This window comes from Eupeodes corollae, chromosome 2 (assembly GCF_945859685.1).
Source record: "Eupeodes corollae chromosome 2, idEupCoro1.1, whole genome shotgun sequence".
NCBI classification, from domain to species: Eukaryota; Metazoa; Arthropoda; class Insecta; order Diptera; family Syrphidae; genus Eupeodes; species Eupeodes corollae.
Window position 1 is genome coordinate 121430971 of NC_079148.1, and position 18881 is coordinate 121449851.

Sequence of the window (18881 nt, forward strand, 5' to 3'; positions counted from 1 at the left end):
TCGGAGCTTTTAATTCGTGTTGAAAAGTTTGAGATCTTATTTTTTTTAATAACAAAATGAGTCAGTTGTTAGTTGTTAACCTGTTGTCAGATTGTTTACACTCATTGTTTGGTAAGTGCGTTAATTTTAAGTTGCTTCGTAAATCCTTGAATATTTATTACATTTTAATAACTTTTTTAAAAAAACATAACTATTTTCAATTGTTTTTAATATTGAAGTGCAGTGTACAAAAATGTGGCTTAAAAGAAAAGTCAATATGAATAAATTGATGGATGTCTGTCTTTAACTCGTTTACTCTTAAAGCTCATACACAAAAGTATTTCCTAATGAATGAGTTGGGTTTTTATAAGGTTGATGAGTGAGCATGAAAGTTTTACAGTGTAGTACAAAAGTTACATTTATAATGATGGTTTATTTGCGAACTATAAGAATTACAGCCAAACTCAATTTTACTATATTATACTTTTTCTAAGAGAGGACATATGAAAGTAAATATTAAAAAGCAATTGGGTACAATTTGAAATGATTAAGTAAAATGTTAAAACTTTAATAAAAATAAGCTACTGAGCTACGGATATGATTTCAAGATTCTATCCTTTCTTAATATTTTACTTAAGTTAACATAACAAATTGTCTTCTAAGAGTAATTCTGTATTTCTAACATTTCAAATCATTTGTCTCCTTTCGTTAAAATATGTATTCGTAAACTTGGCATGATGCTTAGTGTGTTGGACTGTAATGTCAGATGTCTTGGGTTCGATTCCTGCCCCTGTACTTCTCCAAGAGTAATTCTTGTCATGAAAAGTGATTCCTCAAATTAGCCGTTCGGATTTTGCTTAAAACTGTAGGTGCTCTACGTCCCTGGCAATATTACTCGCACAGGAATGTTTGAGAGTTGTAAGTCACTAGGCCCTAGTTCTCAAAGTAGTGTTGCGCCACCTATTTTATATATTTAAACCCCAAATTAAGGTGTATTTGTTTACTTGTTTTAACAAACTATAACTGTTTAAATAATTTCAGATTCACCTTAAAGTTGAATTTTTAACTTCCCATAGGAAGTTATTGTAATGGGTCTGATTTGTCAAATTGAAAATTTTGACATTTCTCCACGTTTGAAGGTCCCAAGAGTCGAAATAAAAGATTTTTAGAAAGATGTCTGTGCGTGCGTGTGTACGTACTTCCGTATGTTCGCGACGTTTTTTTTCGTCCTCCATAGCTCAAGAACTAGAAGAGATATCAACTTCAATTAAATTTTGTTATACAGATAATAAGGCAGAAAGGGCTCTCAAGAAAATTGCGTTTGTGTTTTTTTTACCATAGCAGTTTGAAAAAAGGTGAAAATTTTGGTTAACCCTAAATATCTTACGAACCAAAAACTATAGAGACTTGAATTAAATTTTATATAATATATTGTAACGTGATACCACACAGGTATATTTTTTTGAAAAAAATCAACATAATGGTTTTTTTATAAATCAATAAAACTGAAAAAAAATGTGTCACCTCCAAAATTTTACAACTGAAACATGATTTCATCTCTAAAACAATTTTGTGCAACGAAGAATAATGTTTTTGACATCTAATAAAATTTTGAGAAAAATCTAAATGAATGTTTTTTTTATAAAAAATAAAAATCTAAAAAAAACGTTACTTAAAGTTCGTAAAAATTAAATATCGATTCAAATATCTTTTCAAAAACTTGAAATTTGGGCTTCAATCTTATTTTATCTTATAAGAAATATTGTTTTCAACATCTTGAAAAATGTTGAGAAAAATCGAATGGACATTTTTTTACAAAAAATAAAAAACCTAAAAAAAATTAACAAAAGTTTGTAAAAATTGATTTTCGACTGAAATATCTCTTCAAAAATTTTAAATATTGGCTTCAAACTAATTTAATCTTATAAGAAATATTGATTTCAACATTCGATAAAATTTTGAAAAAAAATCGAATTGATATTTTTTTTATAAAAAATAAAACTAAAAAAAACAATGCTTTAACTTGGTAAAAATTTACTTTCGACTCAAATAGCTTTTCAAAAAATATAAATATTGACTTCAAACTTATCTTATTTCACAGATAATATTGTTTTCGATATTCAGTAATTTTTATATAAAAAACCAACAGTCCGTTTTTTCATAAAAAATAAAATTAAAAAAAAAATTGATACAAGTACATATAGACAAACTTTGAAGCAAGACAAATCGACAGACGGGATGGAAAGTTATCAGTGTGGGTCGCATCCCAGCCTCTTTATAATTTTACAAATCGGACCCATTACAATAACTTCCTATGGGAAGTTTATAAATGGATTGCGTGTGAACAAAGCTAAAAGTTAGATATTATTGGAAAGTTGAAACCATTACATTACATTTCACAAGGACAACTTTTTTACTAAATCAAAGAATATAGTCTGAGATGGGGTGCAATTGATAACTTCCAAAAGTGTGTCCTTAAGATCTGTTCAATAGAAGTTTTTGTAATAAGGTCAATACAAAATTATAAGACTTTAAGCAAAAAATTTATATTGAGTTGTATTCTGTGAAGATATTCGAGAGATCACACCCATCACACAAAGTACTACTAAAAGCAATTAAGTAAGTTTCAAGTAAATACCTTTCTTTGCTTTCAAAATATTTGAGTCGAAAATCAGTATTTACCAATTGTAAGAAGTATTTTGTTTTTCATAAGAAGACGATTTTTGTCATAATTTTACCAAACGTTATTTTTCTTATAATAATATTATTCTCAAAGCAGTATATTTTTTGTTCGTGAAATGTTCGAGCTGATAAATATTTCCATTAGTCAGTTGAATATTTCGTATCTTTTCCAATTGTGTATGACGTCAAAATATGTATAAACAAAACTTGAAGACAATAGCTTTATTGGTTCAAATGTTTGCTTCCTTTAAAAAAATCTGTAATAAAAGAAACCTCTATTATCCACAAACATCGATAAATGTTAAAACTTTCAACTGGACAAATTGCAAATAACTCCTAATAAGAAATTATAAGCTAAAAGTTTTTTCACATATATTTCAAGGCAACCACTAAGTTCTTTTTCTGGTCATTATTTGACTATTGATGTTATGAATCTTTAGGTTCAGATGATGATCATTCCAATGTCTTATTTTAAGCCAACTGCCATAAATGTTCAACCCCTGAAGTAGGAGGCCAATTATAGCTATCATTGAAATCGATTTCTGTCAGTAAAAATTTGTCGGTGGATTTCAATCAGGACATTTTGTTCAATGACAGACATTTTTAAAGAAAGCTATAAACGACCTGTCAACAAAATTCCAATGTTTGTTTTCAATGATAAAACCATTGATAGCTATATAACAGGCGCCTAAATACAAAATGTTATTAACAAAATTTTTAGTACCTCTACAAAAAATGTCCATATACATTTTGAGAGCTCACTTTTTAAATTCATCATGTTGTCAGGTTTCACATTTAACACAATTTTTTATTTGTATATATGTACATGATGATAGAATTTGTCATATTATAAATAAATTGCTTTCTAGACTAAATTTGCTTCATCTGTCCGAACGATCGATCTTTACTAGTTTTGCATCTACTTTCACTATCTCTTTGTAAGCAAGATCTTAGATGGTGTTCATTGATGCTATATACCCGGTGATCTCTTATCTGCATAAAGTAGTGCATTTTTATGAATTTGCAAGTGGAAAATTTTCAAACCAAAAATAACACTAATTCCATATATTTAAAACAAAATCAACTTTATCCAACTCCTCCTCCTTTTCGAATAAACTGGATAGCTTTGGCTTGGCTACAATAATCGCTAAAAATTATCATTTTCAAATATAAAAATACATAGCATGCACATCTTATAATCATCAAGACCAGAAAGAACTTATTCGGTTTAATATTTTTCAACAATAAAATATCTTTAACAAAAAAGCACTTATAATAAATAATCATATTTAACACCATAAGCAAATAAAACAAAAATAAACTCTTATAACTAGGCTACAATTCAAATTAGCTAATCGAACACCTAAGAATGTGTAGCAACGTCAAAAGATTTACCAGTCCACCCGCCCCTGGCTTTAACTATACGTACAACATACGACCGACGACATGACGTGCGTCGTCGTTGTCGTTTGTGCCTATACCATATGAAGGTGCAAAACCAGTAATTCTTCCTGTTCGACTTTTAGTGGCAAAACTAAACCAACAGCCCTGTCTTAACACACATTCACAAAATTGAACTGTATCTGCAAAAAACAATCTTAAAATATAAAAACAAAACAAACAAAAAATAACAATCAAAAGATATAAATGTATCTATATCTATACATGCTAACAGATAAAGTTTAAGCTTGAATCAAGACAGAAAAAAAACTTGTCGCACTGTTTTAAGTCGATTACCTTCAATATTGGCACATGTTGATGTTGCTGCTGATCGGCAACTTCACGAATCCAACCACTCTATGACAATAACTTCTGATTTTGACATATGGTTGCCACTTCTTCCAGTCAGAAGAAAAATAAATGATCCCTTAGTTGATCATGATCTCTTTTATTTTTATTTACAGCATTTTACTGTAAACTTTACAAAGCTGTTAACAAATTTAGAAACTTAAAAATTAGCCAAATTGTGGTCTGGATGTTGAGAGGTTCGAAAGCAGCAATGAAGTTCGAAAATGTTATGAGCAGGTGAAACGAAATTCACAAGTGCATAAACCTCAAACCGAAGGCTGTTAAAAAAATAAGTGGAAACGTCATAGCTTGACCGCAGTCATTACTGAGGATATAAAAAGACCACTTCTGCAGACTGTATAACGGTGAGGGCGTAACGGATTCCGCTATCAGGCCGGTTGATCCATTCAACATAAACGACGAAAGCCAACAAATCCTGTCTTCCCGACTTAGACGATATAAAAAAAGATTGCCATATCTAAGCCGAAGTCTAACAAAGAAGCTGGAGCAGATGGCTTGAATGCCGAGGTCTTTAAAGCTATCTGTATGATAGGTCGGAAGGAAGTATTCTGGATGAATGGAACAGGACGAGTTGTATAGAGCCATGTCTAGTTTTGGTATATCTGCCAAACTCGTCCATTTCAAGTCTGTCCAATTACTAGCATATTCTTAAGACATTGACAAAATCTAAAGAATACAGAGTGATGTCAATTAGACTTTTGCGATTTTTGAGGCAGAGGTATCAAAAATAGGTTAAAAGGAGGTCAAAACAAAGTCCTTGCTGTCATCAAGAAAGGACCTACAACACCGACGCGACGTCTCGATCAAAACGTCACAATCGAAAGACTTAACTTTGAGGTAGTGAAGGACTTCGTGGACTAACCACTATTTCTTCGGGCTAAGAAAGCAAATAAGTGGTAAAGCCCTCTCTCGAGGGACCCAAGTCTCTCTATATAAGACCATCATCATCCTATAGCAGGACGGGCTATACAGTGCAGAAGCATGGACTATGACAAAAGTGGATGAAATTATCTTGGGTAGTTTCAAATGAGAAGTTCTTTGCGTGATTTACGGTCCCGTTTGCATAGAAGGTGAGTGAAGGAGAAGAAAAAACGACCAGCGATACGGTCTGCACAAAGAAGTTCACTTACCCAGAAGAATAAAAGTTCAACGACTGAAATGGGTCACTTATAGTGCATGAGAACCAATAAAACTGGAAATTCTTCAAGTCCACGCCCACAGTAATGCGCGGTAGCGTACAAGTGCTCAAATAACCTCACCCAACGTGGAGCGTATAACAGCGCCACATTACTTAAGTAAGTAAAGTTAGTTCTTGAGAAAGACAAGGGTCATGCCAAAGCTCTATAATCCATTTTAGCAATTTGTGAAGTTATCAAAGACATAAGAAGGATATGTTGCTTCTTCTTGTTTGATACCGTGTTCAATTTTCATTTAAATAACTTCCACTTTACTATTGAATATATCAATTGATTTCTTTAAAAAAATATTCAATTCTTGTATTGATATCAAACTAAAACCTTTCAAAACAAAGGTGGCAGCCATGGTTGTCTTGGTTTAGCTCGACTTAATAAAGTGAAAGAAGTCACAAGACCTGAAGCTGAAGCTTGGAATTTCATTTTGTTGTCTTTCTGACAAGCTCCACTGCTTCCACTAACTGGGAGGAAAGTTGGTGTACAAAACCAAAGTAGGGTAGGGTAGAATAGGGGGTGAACTATTTCTTTGAGTTTGAGTGCGAATTGAATCGAAATCGAAATATGTAGGTACTTGTCATTCAACGTGTGTCAACCAGAAACTGGTTGGACTGTTTGCTGATGGCCGTGCTTCCAAGCAGCATTACTTCTTGTTATTGATGGCTGATATTATGGTGACACCACCCACGCTAATTTGACAGATGATTACCTTGTGTGTTCCAGGTTCTTTGACATTTAACAATGAACACTCGTCGTCGCTCGTCGGCGAAAAATCCCCAACCACACCCATGTTGTTGTTTCATTTTGTTTTTGAAGGGCTGTCGAAGACTCATTTGTTTCTTAAAGCGGACTTACTCATAACAACTTGCACTGGTAAAGTTGTTTTTAAAAAACCCAAAAACAAAAACCAAATAAAATTCCTACATCATTTGCATGGCAATTGCAGTAATTCAGCCGCGGCGGTGAGTTCCCAATTTTGTTTATATATTTTTTTTCTTTTATTACATATTTAATGCGTGCAATGTGCAATGAATTCGAATTTATTGGAAACATTACATAAGACTCATATGAGCTTGCTACAAGGCAGTAGGTATGTTATAGGTACCTACCTATAGATAGGTACTTCTCTTATAGTTGAAGTCGAAACGTTCGTTGCTTAGGGAAGCAAAATTAATATTTTCAACAGAAAGTACACATGAAAATCTAGTAGTCGCTGCTGTACGCTGCCATCATTGCCGCTACCGTTCATTACACGAACGGAATTGTGCAAAAGTTTGAATTAAAAATCATTAATTAAGTAAATTGTTAATTTTTAATCAATGAGGCGAGGGTTTAACTTCCGTAAATATGTGTTGAGGAAAGGTGTTTATTTTTTATTGATTTTTCTTGTCACTAAATATTTGGAAATAATAATTACCGAATAAATTTGATTGCATGACGATCGACCACGATGATGATGGATCCGAGGAAGAAATATCAAAATCAATGAATTAGGATTTTTGTGCGTGCAAACAGTAAAAATGCTCATATAATAGGGTTTTTATATTATTTTTTTTTTTTAAACAGTACTTGATAACAGAGTTGTGTCACGTACATAGGTTAAATAAAAATGTTGATAGCAAGCGGCTTGCGTGAGTTCTGCCACCTTTAAGTACGATCTTGATTTATGGATTATCGTTAAATAATATTTATCGTAATATTCATTTCTAAGAATAAAAATCCATTTAAAGCGGTATTTTGTGATTTGTGATCTTTTTATTACATATTTCGTATGGGGAGAGGTAATTTATAGTTATGAATAATACTTTTTAACTAAGTTGCTTTTGTCACATTTAATCATTGGTGCCCTTTAAAATTTTGTATTTTTTTAAATAAAGTTAAAGTTGTTTTTTGCCGCTTATTCGAGACTTTAAACAATTAAGTAGTATTTTAGGTTCTAAAAAAACTACAAGGTGTCAAAAACGGACTTTTTTTAAGTATACAATTGATCTGAAGGAAATATCATATATTTTCGTAAGATATAGACCATCAGTACCTAAATTTGCTAGAGATTTTCATTTATATATTCATAGCAGTCTTTAAAAAGTCGTTTTATTTTGAACCTGAGCACAAAATCCTAGGAATGCAATAAGGGATCAAGTACACCTTTTTTTAAATTACTCGAAAACTAAAGGTATTTTTTAAAAACTTAAAGATATGAATTCAATTGTTAACGAAAAATATTATTGCAATTATTTTCGCACTGCATTTAGTAATTTTTTTGTGTGTAAAAACAATTTTATTAGTTAAATATTATTAGACAATCAATTGGCAGTTTGGTCCGAACTTATTTTTACTTGCGACATATAGGAACTATATGGCAAGTTTTGCATTCGTGCAAAATTTCAAACTCGAGATTTTAATCAAACATGATATTACGATAGTAGAGAAGTCGAAAAAAGTGGGTCCCGCGATTCCGTCCGGTCGACTTTGTCTGTCTGTCCACGCTCCTACAGCCTAAACCATTGGGTCGATTGAGTTCAAACTTGGAAGTTAAGGTTTTGAGCAGATTCGCGTTAGGCGTTTTTTTCATTTTTTTTTTAAGATCAAAACTAACAGTGGCCACCATACAATTTTTTTGGTCAAAAAACGAAAATTCGAATTTTCTCAAAAACAAACCGATAGATTTTCTTTAAATTTTCTCAAAAATTTTATTTTTTAACTTGGCTTCTTTCAATAAGAAAAACAAATTTTTGTATTGCTCAGGAAAGGTACCGCTCATAGAACCGTTACTTTATTTTTTAATTTTCTCAGAAACTTATAAACTGATTTCAATAATTTTTTTTTTGAATAAGCTCTTATATTGTTTTAACAATATTTGATTATCAAAAGTGCAATTTTTTATTGTTTGGATTTTTAAAAAAATATTGAATTTTATTTTTTCAAAATTCGATATCTCAAAAACGGGTCAACATTTTTTTACGAAATTCAAATGTGTAGCGTATATTTTTAATATCTAAACAACTGCATACCAAAAATATTTTTAGAACAAAATTGAAAAATTTTATATATAAAAAATTAATTTAAAAAAAAACCGCTCTAACGATTTTCAAATAAAAATTTTGAAAAATCAAATGTTTTTTTTATTTATAAAATGGCATTTAAATTTTTGAAGACAAACTTATTTTTCGGGCGAAATTTTGAATTTTAAAATATTTTTTTTTATATTTTAACAGTGCTTGAGCCCCAAAGAGCGCATTATTTTGACAAAATTGTAATTACATTCCTAGCTTTTATCTAAATTAGTGCATTTGGTACATATTTATGTATTTTTATAACTAATATTATTGTAAATACCAACGATGGCTGCCCATGAAGCGCAACTGTATCGGATTAACGAATATGATATATTTAATCAACAATCTATTTTAAAGTGCCTATCAAGAAGTATTATCTTGGTAACTTTGTATATGTGACTTTAAAATATTATTCTTTACGAATAAGGTTGTTTCACACATGATTTACTTTCCTTCGCCTTTATAAACTTAGTACAAGTTAAAGAAACGGGCCAGAAAGAGTATATGTATTTTCCATTAGAATCACTTTTTCAACGTATACCTACACATTATACCTATTTATAAAGGCATTACGTACGACTTCTACAACTACTGCTTACGTGTCACTTCATAACTAAAATCCCAAATGCACAAAAGCCTGACTGTAAACAAAACATGAATAGCAATTTCTTGTACCTGTTCGTATGCTTGTTATTTTTTTAAACTTTAACAAAATAAATAAACTGAACTTAAAAACTCCATGTTTGCGCTGAAAACTTATAGTAAAGAAGGAATGTAGTATGTACCTTTTAGCTACCAATAACATTCCTTCATTATCATCATAAACATGTCCTTATCTATCTATCTGCATAAAGCTAAGCACACCAATGAACTATTCTTTAATCGTTTTAGACATCTACCTGCTACCTAACTACACAACCAATAGGCGATCGCTTTACAATTAAACATTCATGGTCTGCCTCTTTCTTATCTTATTTATTTTCCATCCTGGTTCTTCTAATATGAAGTTACAATAAAGCTATCTAAAGGAACAAATCTTTGAAGAAACGAGTTGAATCGCATCGTAGCTTTATACATAATAGACACCATTTTTAATATACAAAGATCGTACCCAAGTAAAAGCAGACTTATGAATGTAAATAAAAACAAATATCGGTAAAATATTCTAAACAGCTGACAAGCATGCAAATATTTGTTTCATCCCCTTATTAGATACAATATTAAGCCATTTTGTTTGTTATATAAAGTGCATTGATATAAATAAAACAAAAACAAATTCATCAACCTTCATACGAAAGCTCTTTATGTGAAAACATATACGAGGATAGACTCAAATAAAATGAAGGAAATTGTGTTGACTTTTTGGGTCGAAAATTAATTATCTCCCTTATTTTGCTGGCTGCTTATGGGAATGGGAATAATATTTTTTTCTCGCTCCCGCTGAATTTCTCCACTTTCGATACTAACGCCACGCCGACGACTCGGCATCTGGTCGCCCTAAAAGTTTCTGCTCATGAGAGTACTATGGTTTTCATATATAAAGATCGTGCGGTTTTTTTGACTAATCAAATGGCATTTATGGCTGAATCACATACACGCTTCAGCTTCGGCTTCGTCTGACGTTTACGAGTTCAGCCATAGGAATTCAATGCATGCTATCACAATGTAGATTCGACCTCACGTTTTGTTTGACAATCGTAAGGAAAAGAATGTAATGTAACGTAATGTGACTCCAAACGGAAGCTCTAGTTCAATTTTCTGAACATTTGCTTTGTCTGACAGCTCATCAGCAGTAAAAAAATGTCAACAAACAAAATATTTGCTCTTTGGAGGGATGGAATAATAGAAATGTCATTGAAAGCAACCTCGAAGCGGGCCTAACGTAACGGAGACGAAGCCGAAGCTGAAGCGTGTATGTCTTTCAGCCATTATATCTTTGAAGCCAAACTTATTTTACAGGTATATTTTTAAATCTATAAATATAAGTACTTTTTTAAACAGACTCTTAGCATACAGGAGCAAGTTCGTGCGACCCAGTCGTGCATTTTATTTTTTTTCATAATAAGACTTGTTCTATCTTAAAGGACTATTTTTTCTTTTTCAAATCAAAATAAAATAACATTTTGCTCCACAAATTCGACCCATTATAATAATTTCAATGTTAGGTTAAGAAAACCTATAAGACTTTTATTTTGTAGGAATTTTGAGAAATAAAGTAATTTTTATACATTTCTTAAGTAGTTATTTGAAAATTGATGAATAAGGACTAATGCAATATAAAAAAGTTTATACACTTTCTAGAGGCTTAAACAATTCAAGTAAGACATCTGTGCCAGTTTTCTCGTGGGCCTTATTCTAAATTTGCACGAAGTAAGAAAAACCAAAAAAACGATGAATTCGTCGTTTACACAAATAATTAACGGCTAATTAAAATGAGGTATAGTATTGAAGATAGAAGCTTTACTGTCAATTCGATTTTCCCAAAATTTTACTGAATGTTTAAAAAAATATTTTTTTATAAGTTGAACTTAATTTGAAACCAAAATCTTCAAAACAATATCATTTTAGAAAGATACTTAGGTCCAAATCAATTTGTACTAACTTTAAGTAATCTTTTTTTAAGTCAATTCGATTTTTCTCAAAATTTTACCAAAAACGTTTTTTGAGATAAAATCATTTTTTGTTTGTAAAACATTCGACGCACGTGACAATTATTTTTGTTCAGTTTTGTTGATTTAAAAAAAAAACCGTTCATTGATTTTTTTTATACAATTTAAAATTTAATTTAATTCGCTAGTATTATTGGTTCGTTAGATATTTTAGGTTATCCAAAATTTTCACTTTTTAACTTAACATAGGAAGTTATTGTAATGGTCCGATTTGTCAAATTGAAAATTTTGACTTTTCTCGACGTTTCAATGTAACTAGAGTTGAAATAAAAGATTTTTAGAAAGATGTCTGTGCGTCCGTGTGTAGAAATATCGAATTTAGATACATTTTGTTATGCAGATAATAATGCAGTAAGATGCTTTACGAGATCTCAAGATAATTGTGTGGGTGGTTTTTTTTTACCATAGCAGTTAACAAAAAAGTTGAAAATTTTGTGTAACCTAAAATATCTCACGAATCAAAAACGCTAGAGACTTGTATTAAATTTTATATAATATATTTGAAAATAATACTAAACAAGTATATTTTTTGGAAAAATCTAATAACAGTTTTTTATAAATCAAAGACACTGACACAAAAAAAATTGTCACCTCGAAAATTTTATGAATAAAAATAATTTCATCTCCAAAACAATTTTGGTGCAAAGAAAAATAACGTTCTTAGCATATGTTCAAATTTTGAGAAAAATAGAATTAATAGTTTTTTTTATGAAAATTAAAAACCTATAAAAAACATTACTGCAAGTTGCATTTTGACTAAAATAACTTTTTAAATTTTTTAAACATTGGCTTTAAACTTATTTTATTTTTTTTAAATATTGTTTACTTACTTACTTACTTAAGGTGGCGCTACAGCAAGGGGCGGACCTGGGCCTCAACCAACATGCGTCTCCAGCCAGCTAGCCGCTCTACATGACCTAGCCATGTAAGCCGTTGGACTTTAATTCCGCTAACTAGGTCAGTGTCGCTGTACAGCCCGTACAGTTCGTCGTTATATCTTCTCCTCCATTCTCCATCTATGCGTACGGGACCAAAAATCACCCGAAGAATTTTTCCTTTGAAGCATCCTAAGACCCTCTCATCTTTCTTTGACAGGGTCCAGGCCTCAGTGCCATAAATGAGAACCGGGATGATGAGTGTCTTATAGATGGTGATTTTAGATGGTCGAGAGAGGACTTTACTTCTCAATTGCCTTCTAAGTCCAAAGAAGCATCGATTTGCAAGAGTTATTCTTCGTTTGATTTCAGCGCTGGTGTCGTTGTCTGTATTAATAGCGGTGCCTAGGTAGACACCTCACCTTAACTACCTCAAAGTTATAGCTGTCCATGGTGACGTTTTGTCCAAGACGTCGTTGTTCAGTGTCCTTTTTTGATGATAGCATATACTTGGTCTTGCCCTCATTGAGCACTTAACCCATCTTCTTCGCTTCCGTAGTTCCGACGCAATGCTCAAAAACGCTCCACTGACATCATGCTTTGATCTTCCAATTATGTCAATATCATCTGCGTATCCGAGTAATTGGATGGACCTGTGAAAGATTGTGCCTCTAGTGTTGACGGTTGAGTTTTGCACAATTCTTTCCAGAACGATGTTGAAGAAGTCGCATGACAGTGCATCGCCTTGTCTAAAACCTTTTTTGACATCAAATGCATCGGTAAGATCTTTTCTGACCTTGATAGAGCAGCGTGCATTCTCCATCGTCATTCTGCACAAACGGATAACTTTGACAGGGATGCCAAAACTAGACATTGCTCAGTAGAGCTCTTCCCTATAGATGCTGTCATACGTGGCCTTAAAATCGATAAAGAGATGGTGGGTATCGATTTGAAGCTACTGGGTTTTTTTCCAAGATCTGCCGTAGTGTGAATATTTGGTCGATAGTGGGCTTTCCTGGTCTGAAGCCACACTGATAAGGACCAATCAGGTTGTTGACGAATGGCTTCAGACGCTCACATAATACGGCAGAGAGGATCTTATACGCAATGTTAAGGAGACTGATGCCTCTGTAGTTGGCGCAGTTTAGAGGGTCTCCTTTCTTATGTATCGGGGACACTATGCTGAAATTCCACTCATCGGGGATGCTTTCTTCCGACCATATTTTGCAGATGAGTTGGTGCATGCTCCGTACCAAGTCATCGCCTGCTGCTTTGAATAGTTCGGCAGAGATGCCGTCAACTCCAGCAGCTTTGTTTGACTTAAGTTTAGATATAGCTGTCGTCACTTCGTCAAGGTCGGGTAGGCGGAATTGTTGATCTTCGTCGTCAAGGTTGAGTGGTTCTATCTCCCTTACAGCGGAATTCGGTTCATCATCGCCGTTATATAATTTGGAGAAGTGATCTTTCCATATTCTCAGCATCGATTGCGGTTCTACTACGATGTTCCCCTGATCGTCTTTACAGGCTTCGGTTCGTGGCTGGTAACCTTGGGAGATTTTTTTACCTTTTGGTAAAATTTACGAACCTCATTCCTGTTGTGACATTCCTCTATCTCCTCGATCGCGATCTGCTCATGCTCTCTTTTTTTCCATCTAAGAAGTCGGTGTTCCTCTCTCCTCTTCTGCTCGTAGAGCTCGCGAGCAGCTCTGGTCCTTTTGTGCAGCGCCGTTTTGTATGCCTCTTGTTTCGCTGCGTGCGCTTGCCGGCATTCGTCGTCAAACCAGGGGTTTCGCTGTGGTGGCGGTGTGAAACCTAGCACTTCAGAGGCGGCATCTCTGATGGCTGCAAGGCAATGGTGCTACTGGTTTTCAATGCTTAATGCAGGCAGCATATTACTCCTGAAGAGGTTATTAGAGACTCGATCGGAAAAGGACATGGCAGTCTCTTGCGATTGTAGCCGTCTAACGTCGAATCTTCTCACAGTACTTCCTTGTTTTGGCTTGGATCGGGATATCCGTATTCGTACCTTGGCTACAACGAGGTAGTGGTCCGAGTCAATGTTGGCCTCTCGGAATGTTCGGATATCCTGGATACTGGAGAAGTGTTGTGCGTCGATCGCAATGTGGTCAATCTGGTTGACGGTTGATTGATCAGGAGATTTCCATGTCCCCTTGTGGATATTAAGATGCGTGAACTGCGTACTAGCTACCAGAACGTCTCGCCCCGCAGCGAATTCGACCAGCCTGAATCCGTTGTCGGAGGTAGTGTCGTGCAGGCTGTATCTCTCGATTATGCCACCAAAGATGTTTTCTCTTCTTAGCTTGGCATTAAAATCTCCTAAGACAATTTTAATGTCATAGCCAGGGCACTGCTGCTCATATGTCTTGTCCAAGAGCTCGAAGAATATGTCTTTGGCGCTTCATTTTTCTCCTCTGTTGGGGCATGCGCACATATTAGGCTTATGTTGGCGAATTTAGCCTTGAAGCGGATTGTCGTGATGCGCTTTCAATATTAAGCACCATTTTGAAAAAAATCGAATTGACAGATTTTTTACAAAAAATTAAAAACCTAAACAAAAAAAAAGTTGGTAAAAATTGATTTTCGACTTCAATATATTTTCAAAGCTTTGAGGTTTTGGCTTCGATTCCAATTTTATCTTATAAGAAATATTGTTTTAAAAATCAAATTGACAGTTTTTCTTACAAAAAATTAAAAACCTAAACAAAAATTATAAAAGTTGGTAAAAATTGATTTTCGACTTAAATATCATTTCAAAACTTTGACATATTGGCTTCAAACTTATTTTTTCTTATAGAAAATAGTGTTTTCAACATTGGATAAAATTATGGGAAAAATCGAATTCACAGTTTCTTAACAAAAAGTTAAAATCTTAAACTTGCTAAAAATGTACTTTCGGCTCAAAAATTAAAAAATATTGACTTTAAACTTATTTAGTCTCACAAAAAATATTGTTTTCGACATTCAGTATTTTTAATAGCAAAATAAAATCTACAAAAAACAGTAGAAACATTTGGTAAAAATGATGTACGGTTCTCTATAGCACAAATGTTCTCGATGAACAAATTAGTTTCATTTATCGAAATTTTTTTTGTTTAAATGAGAAATAAAAACTTTTAAAAATGCTACTTAAATTGGTAAAAATTGGTGAAAGTCTAAAAAATCTCGTTAAAAACAATAGATTTTGAAATCAAGCTATTTCATCATACGCAAAATATTGTTTTTAATTTTTAATTTTTTAGAATTATTCAATTGACAACTTTTTGAGGAAAACACGAAAAGCTATAAACCTTTTAGGCAAGACAAATCGACAGACAGGATTTGAAGTTATCAGCTTGGATCGCATCCCAGCCCTTAAGGTTCTAGGGACCATGAACCTTTGAGAAATGTAAAAATTTACAATTTGATAAATCGATAAGATACAATGAGTTCCTATTGAAGTTAAAAGTGTGGTTAAGTGTTAACAACAAATTATATTACACAAACACAGCTAACATTTCAATTAGTAAATATTATTGTGCTGGGTTGACGCTTGACTTTCTTTGGAAATCGCATACTTAATCACGTTTATGGTTTCTGACCCAATTGGTTCTAAATAGGGAGCTAATGTTCAAACATTTATAAAGCGATTGCTTCAAATCTTATGCTTTTCTCTTAAAACTTTAAATACTATAAAAATGGTTGAAGATTTCCATTTTTGTTAGCTTCATTAGAATAATTTTAATATCACGTATTCAATTTAAAATAACTCAGGAAAGAAGTTTTTTAAAACTTATATTTCAAGTACACAGTTTGATACATAATTGATATTATATGAAGTAACAATAGACATTTTCAGGTTATTTTGAGAGTTCGAAATTATAAATTTCATAATTTTTGTAAACTTAATTAACATAATGTTTACCTTTTATTCACTTTCAATTCTATTTTTTCTTTTTTCTAGATCAAAATTCAAACAAGCACACCTCTACTAATGCTGTTAAATTCCAATCGTGCAAATTTCACAAACAAGATTAAAAATATTGCATAAGAGAGCTTCTCAAATATTATAGTAATTCAATGCTAAATTTATAATCTCAAAAATAAACAAAAAGTTGATTATCCATATTCTGGTATAAGCGAATGTGTATATATTTTCATTGCAATTAACATCATCTCCGTTCGTATAAAGAAGAAGAAATACCTTCGCTATAAGAGTTCGATCGCAAAGTGCATTGTGGTTTTATATTGGATAAGTCAATCAGGTTAACGAAAACAAAAACCTACAAATTCAACCTCGTGATGTCAACAACTCGTGTCCACCATAAACCTGCATCGGTAAATCCATTCGCTTCGTATGCTTATCAAGAGAATGAAGAAAACGAGGATGAACTTGAGGATGAGGAGGACGACAACGACGACGATGGGGGAGATGAAATGGAATGGTCTGATGAAGAAGATATCCATGATGGTTACATCGACGACAGTTACATAGACGACGACTTGGAAGAAGATTTTGAAGACGACTACGACAGCGAAAACTACGACCACAAATTCGATGATGACTACGAGTACGACTCTGACACCGAAGAAGTCGACCATGATGACGAGTACCTTGACGACGACGACGAGGAGGAAAGTCATTTTAAAAACAACAACTATGCCTCAGCCGGACCAGGTTACTTCTACCCAGAGCAACCATATATTGGACCTCCAATTGTGCCCAAGCCAGAGCCTGAAGCCTCATCGTCCAAACTGAGATACTATGTTCTCTCGCCAATCTGTGATATAGCCACAATTTACATAAAGTTTGCTATTCTTGCGATCCTCGTCTATGCTTGTGCTTTGTGGTATACCGTTTACTTTGGAGACTTGAGTTCTATAACAACAATATCTGACATGGATGACAATGACGCTGATACCTGCCCTGCATGATTGCAATAAAGTACATGCCTATCAATTTATTTTTAATTAAAGAAAACAATATAGTATATCCTTTTCAAATAAACTAAATAAAGTAGATACAAGCTAGAGATACATTTTGCTATGGAATTTATTTATATATTTATTTTTTTTTTCGAACAATAACACCAATTTATTTAAAATAGATTATCCAGTTTCTGGATCTTAACCAATTTAAATAAGTTTCTCAGTCGACGACGACGCGACGTGGGGATGTTTTTTTCTAGCAGAATTGCAGAAGTTAACTTACAACACTTTTTAAGTCAAATTCGAAAAAAGACTTGAAGAGATTGCTTTCAGCAACGATTTCATTTGTTTAAAATTCTTATTTCTTTCTGAAAATAAATAAAAGAACAGGAAAGTTAAACTTCAAGGACTACTACGCTCACAGTCGTCCAAGATATTTATAACTTTTTGTCAAATTTTACAGTTGTTATTGAATCTACAAAATAAGAGTGGAAATCCAGATTCACAAGTTTTTTCTAGCAGCAAATGAGAGTTTCCAACCACCTTAAAATATATTTAAGGTCAAGACGTTCGATTCTGAAGTTACCAAAATTGGCATTTCTAATCTTTTCCATTTATAATATAGGCAGTTAAATAAGGGTTTCGTCTTGGACAGACAGATTGTTAGCATCATCGAGTCTTGTATCTGCTTTATAAGTTATAGACAGCCACAATTTTCTAGCATACACTTTGCTTAAACTTTAGTTGCAAACATTTTTCAAAATCTCAACCTTTTCAAAGGTAAAGCGTTGACCTTTTAATGGTATTACAACAATGTTTGATATAAAATTAAGTAAGATTAATGCCAATATCTGTATTTCCAAGATATATGGGTTAATAAAATCATTTTTAACCAATTTTAAGCATTTTTTTTTAAAATAAATTTGATTTTCTAAAAAAACAACTGTTCCTTATATAATACAATTATTTCGAAGGGACACAATGTCAATTTTTTTCGCATAATATTCGAGCGCTAGAATAAAGGATCCCACGACACCCGTCAATAATTTAGGGACCACCTGTCTCTTGAAATGAGAACAATCAACAGCACAGTACATAACATCCAACATAATTTGAATGCTGTAAAAAATTTTTTCATTTAAGGTGCTGACAAAATAGTCGATCGGAAAGAAGGAACCAACAACAACCGGCTTTTGAAGAATCTTGGGCAGGAATCAACGAACGCAAACAGATAAGTGGAAGACAGATATGAGCTAGAGCCATTGTATCACATGAAAAAGAGAGGTTCACCGCAGTGTGTACCGTGGCATACGTAACTTCATCAACGCATTGGCGAAATAAACAGAAGATGCTGCAAACAGGTGCGACAACAGGACCGTTTACAGAATAACCAAAGAGCTGGACAAGTGCACACAGCTCAAAACAACACCTAGTGAAAGAATAAGACGGTACTTTGCTTAGTTGGGTGGATAAACAAGTCAGAAGGTAGGAAGAACACTTTTGATCAACAATGTCCAGCCAATACCTTCTAAAGCGCTACACCAACCAATCCCCAAATTCGCACAGTATCCAGGGGTTGTTTAGCGAGAAAACAACCAGGTAGGGTGAGCACAGATCACCTTGCCCATCATTACCATCTAGATGCAAAGCCTGGCATACTTGTTCTGCTAAAGAGGAGGTCAAAGAATCTATTCC

The 18881-nt window shown here is 33.1% G+C and overlaps 1 protein-coding gene across 2 annotated transcripts; it reads left to right on the forward strand.

Moving 5' to 3' along the window:
- Positions 1–60: 60 nt before the first annotated feature.
- Positions 61–17309, forward strand: LOC129944522 (uncharacterized). 2 transcript variants are annotated; one of them, XM_056054008.1, is made up of 2 exons: positions 61–111; positions 16222–17309. In XM_056054008.1, the coding sequence occupies exon 2, from the start codon at positions 16560–16562 to the stop codon at positions 17190–17192; it is 633 nt and encodes a 210-aa protein (XP_055909983.1). In that variant the 5' UTR covers positions 61–111; positions 16222–16559; the 3' UTR covers positions 17193–17309. The 2 variants fall into 2 exon arrangements, with proteins under 2 accessions (XP_055909983.1, XP_055909984.1); XM_056054009.1 differs by lacking the exon at positions 61–111 and adding an exon at positions 16134–16156.
- The last annotated feature ends 1572 nt before the right edge of the window (positions 17310–18881 follow it).

Excerpts from the sequence above, each read along its gene's own strand:
- LOC129944522 (XM_056054008.1), top strand. The coding sequence starts at position 16,560 with ATGTCAACAACTCGTGTCCACCATAAACCTGCATCGGTAAATCCATTC.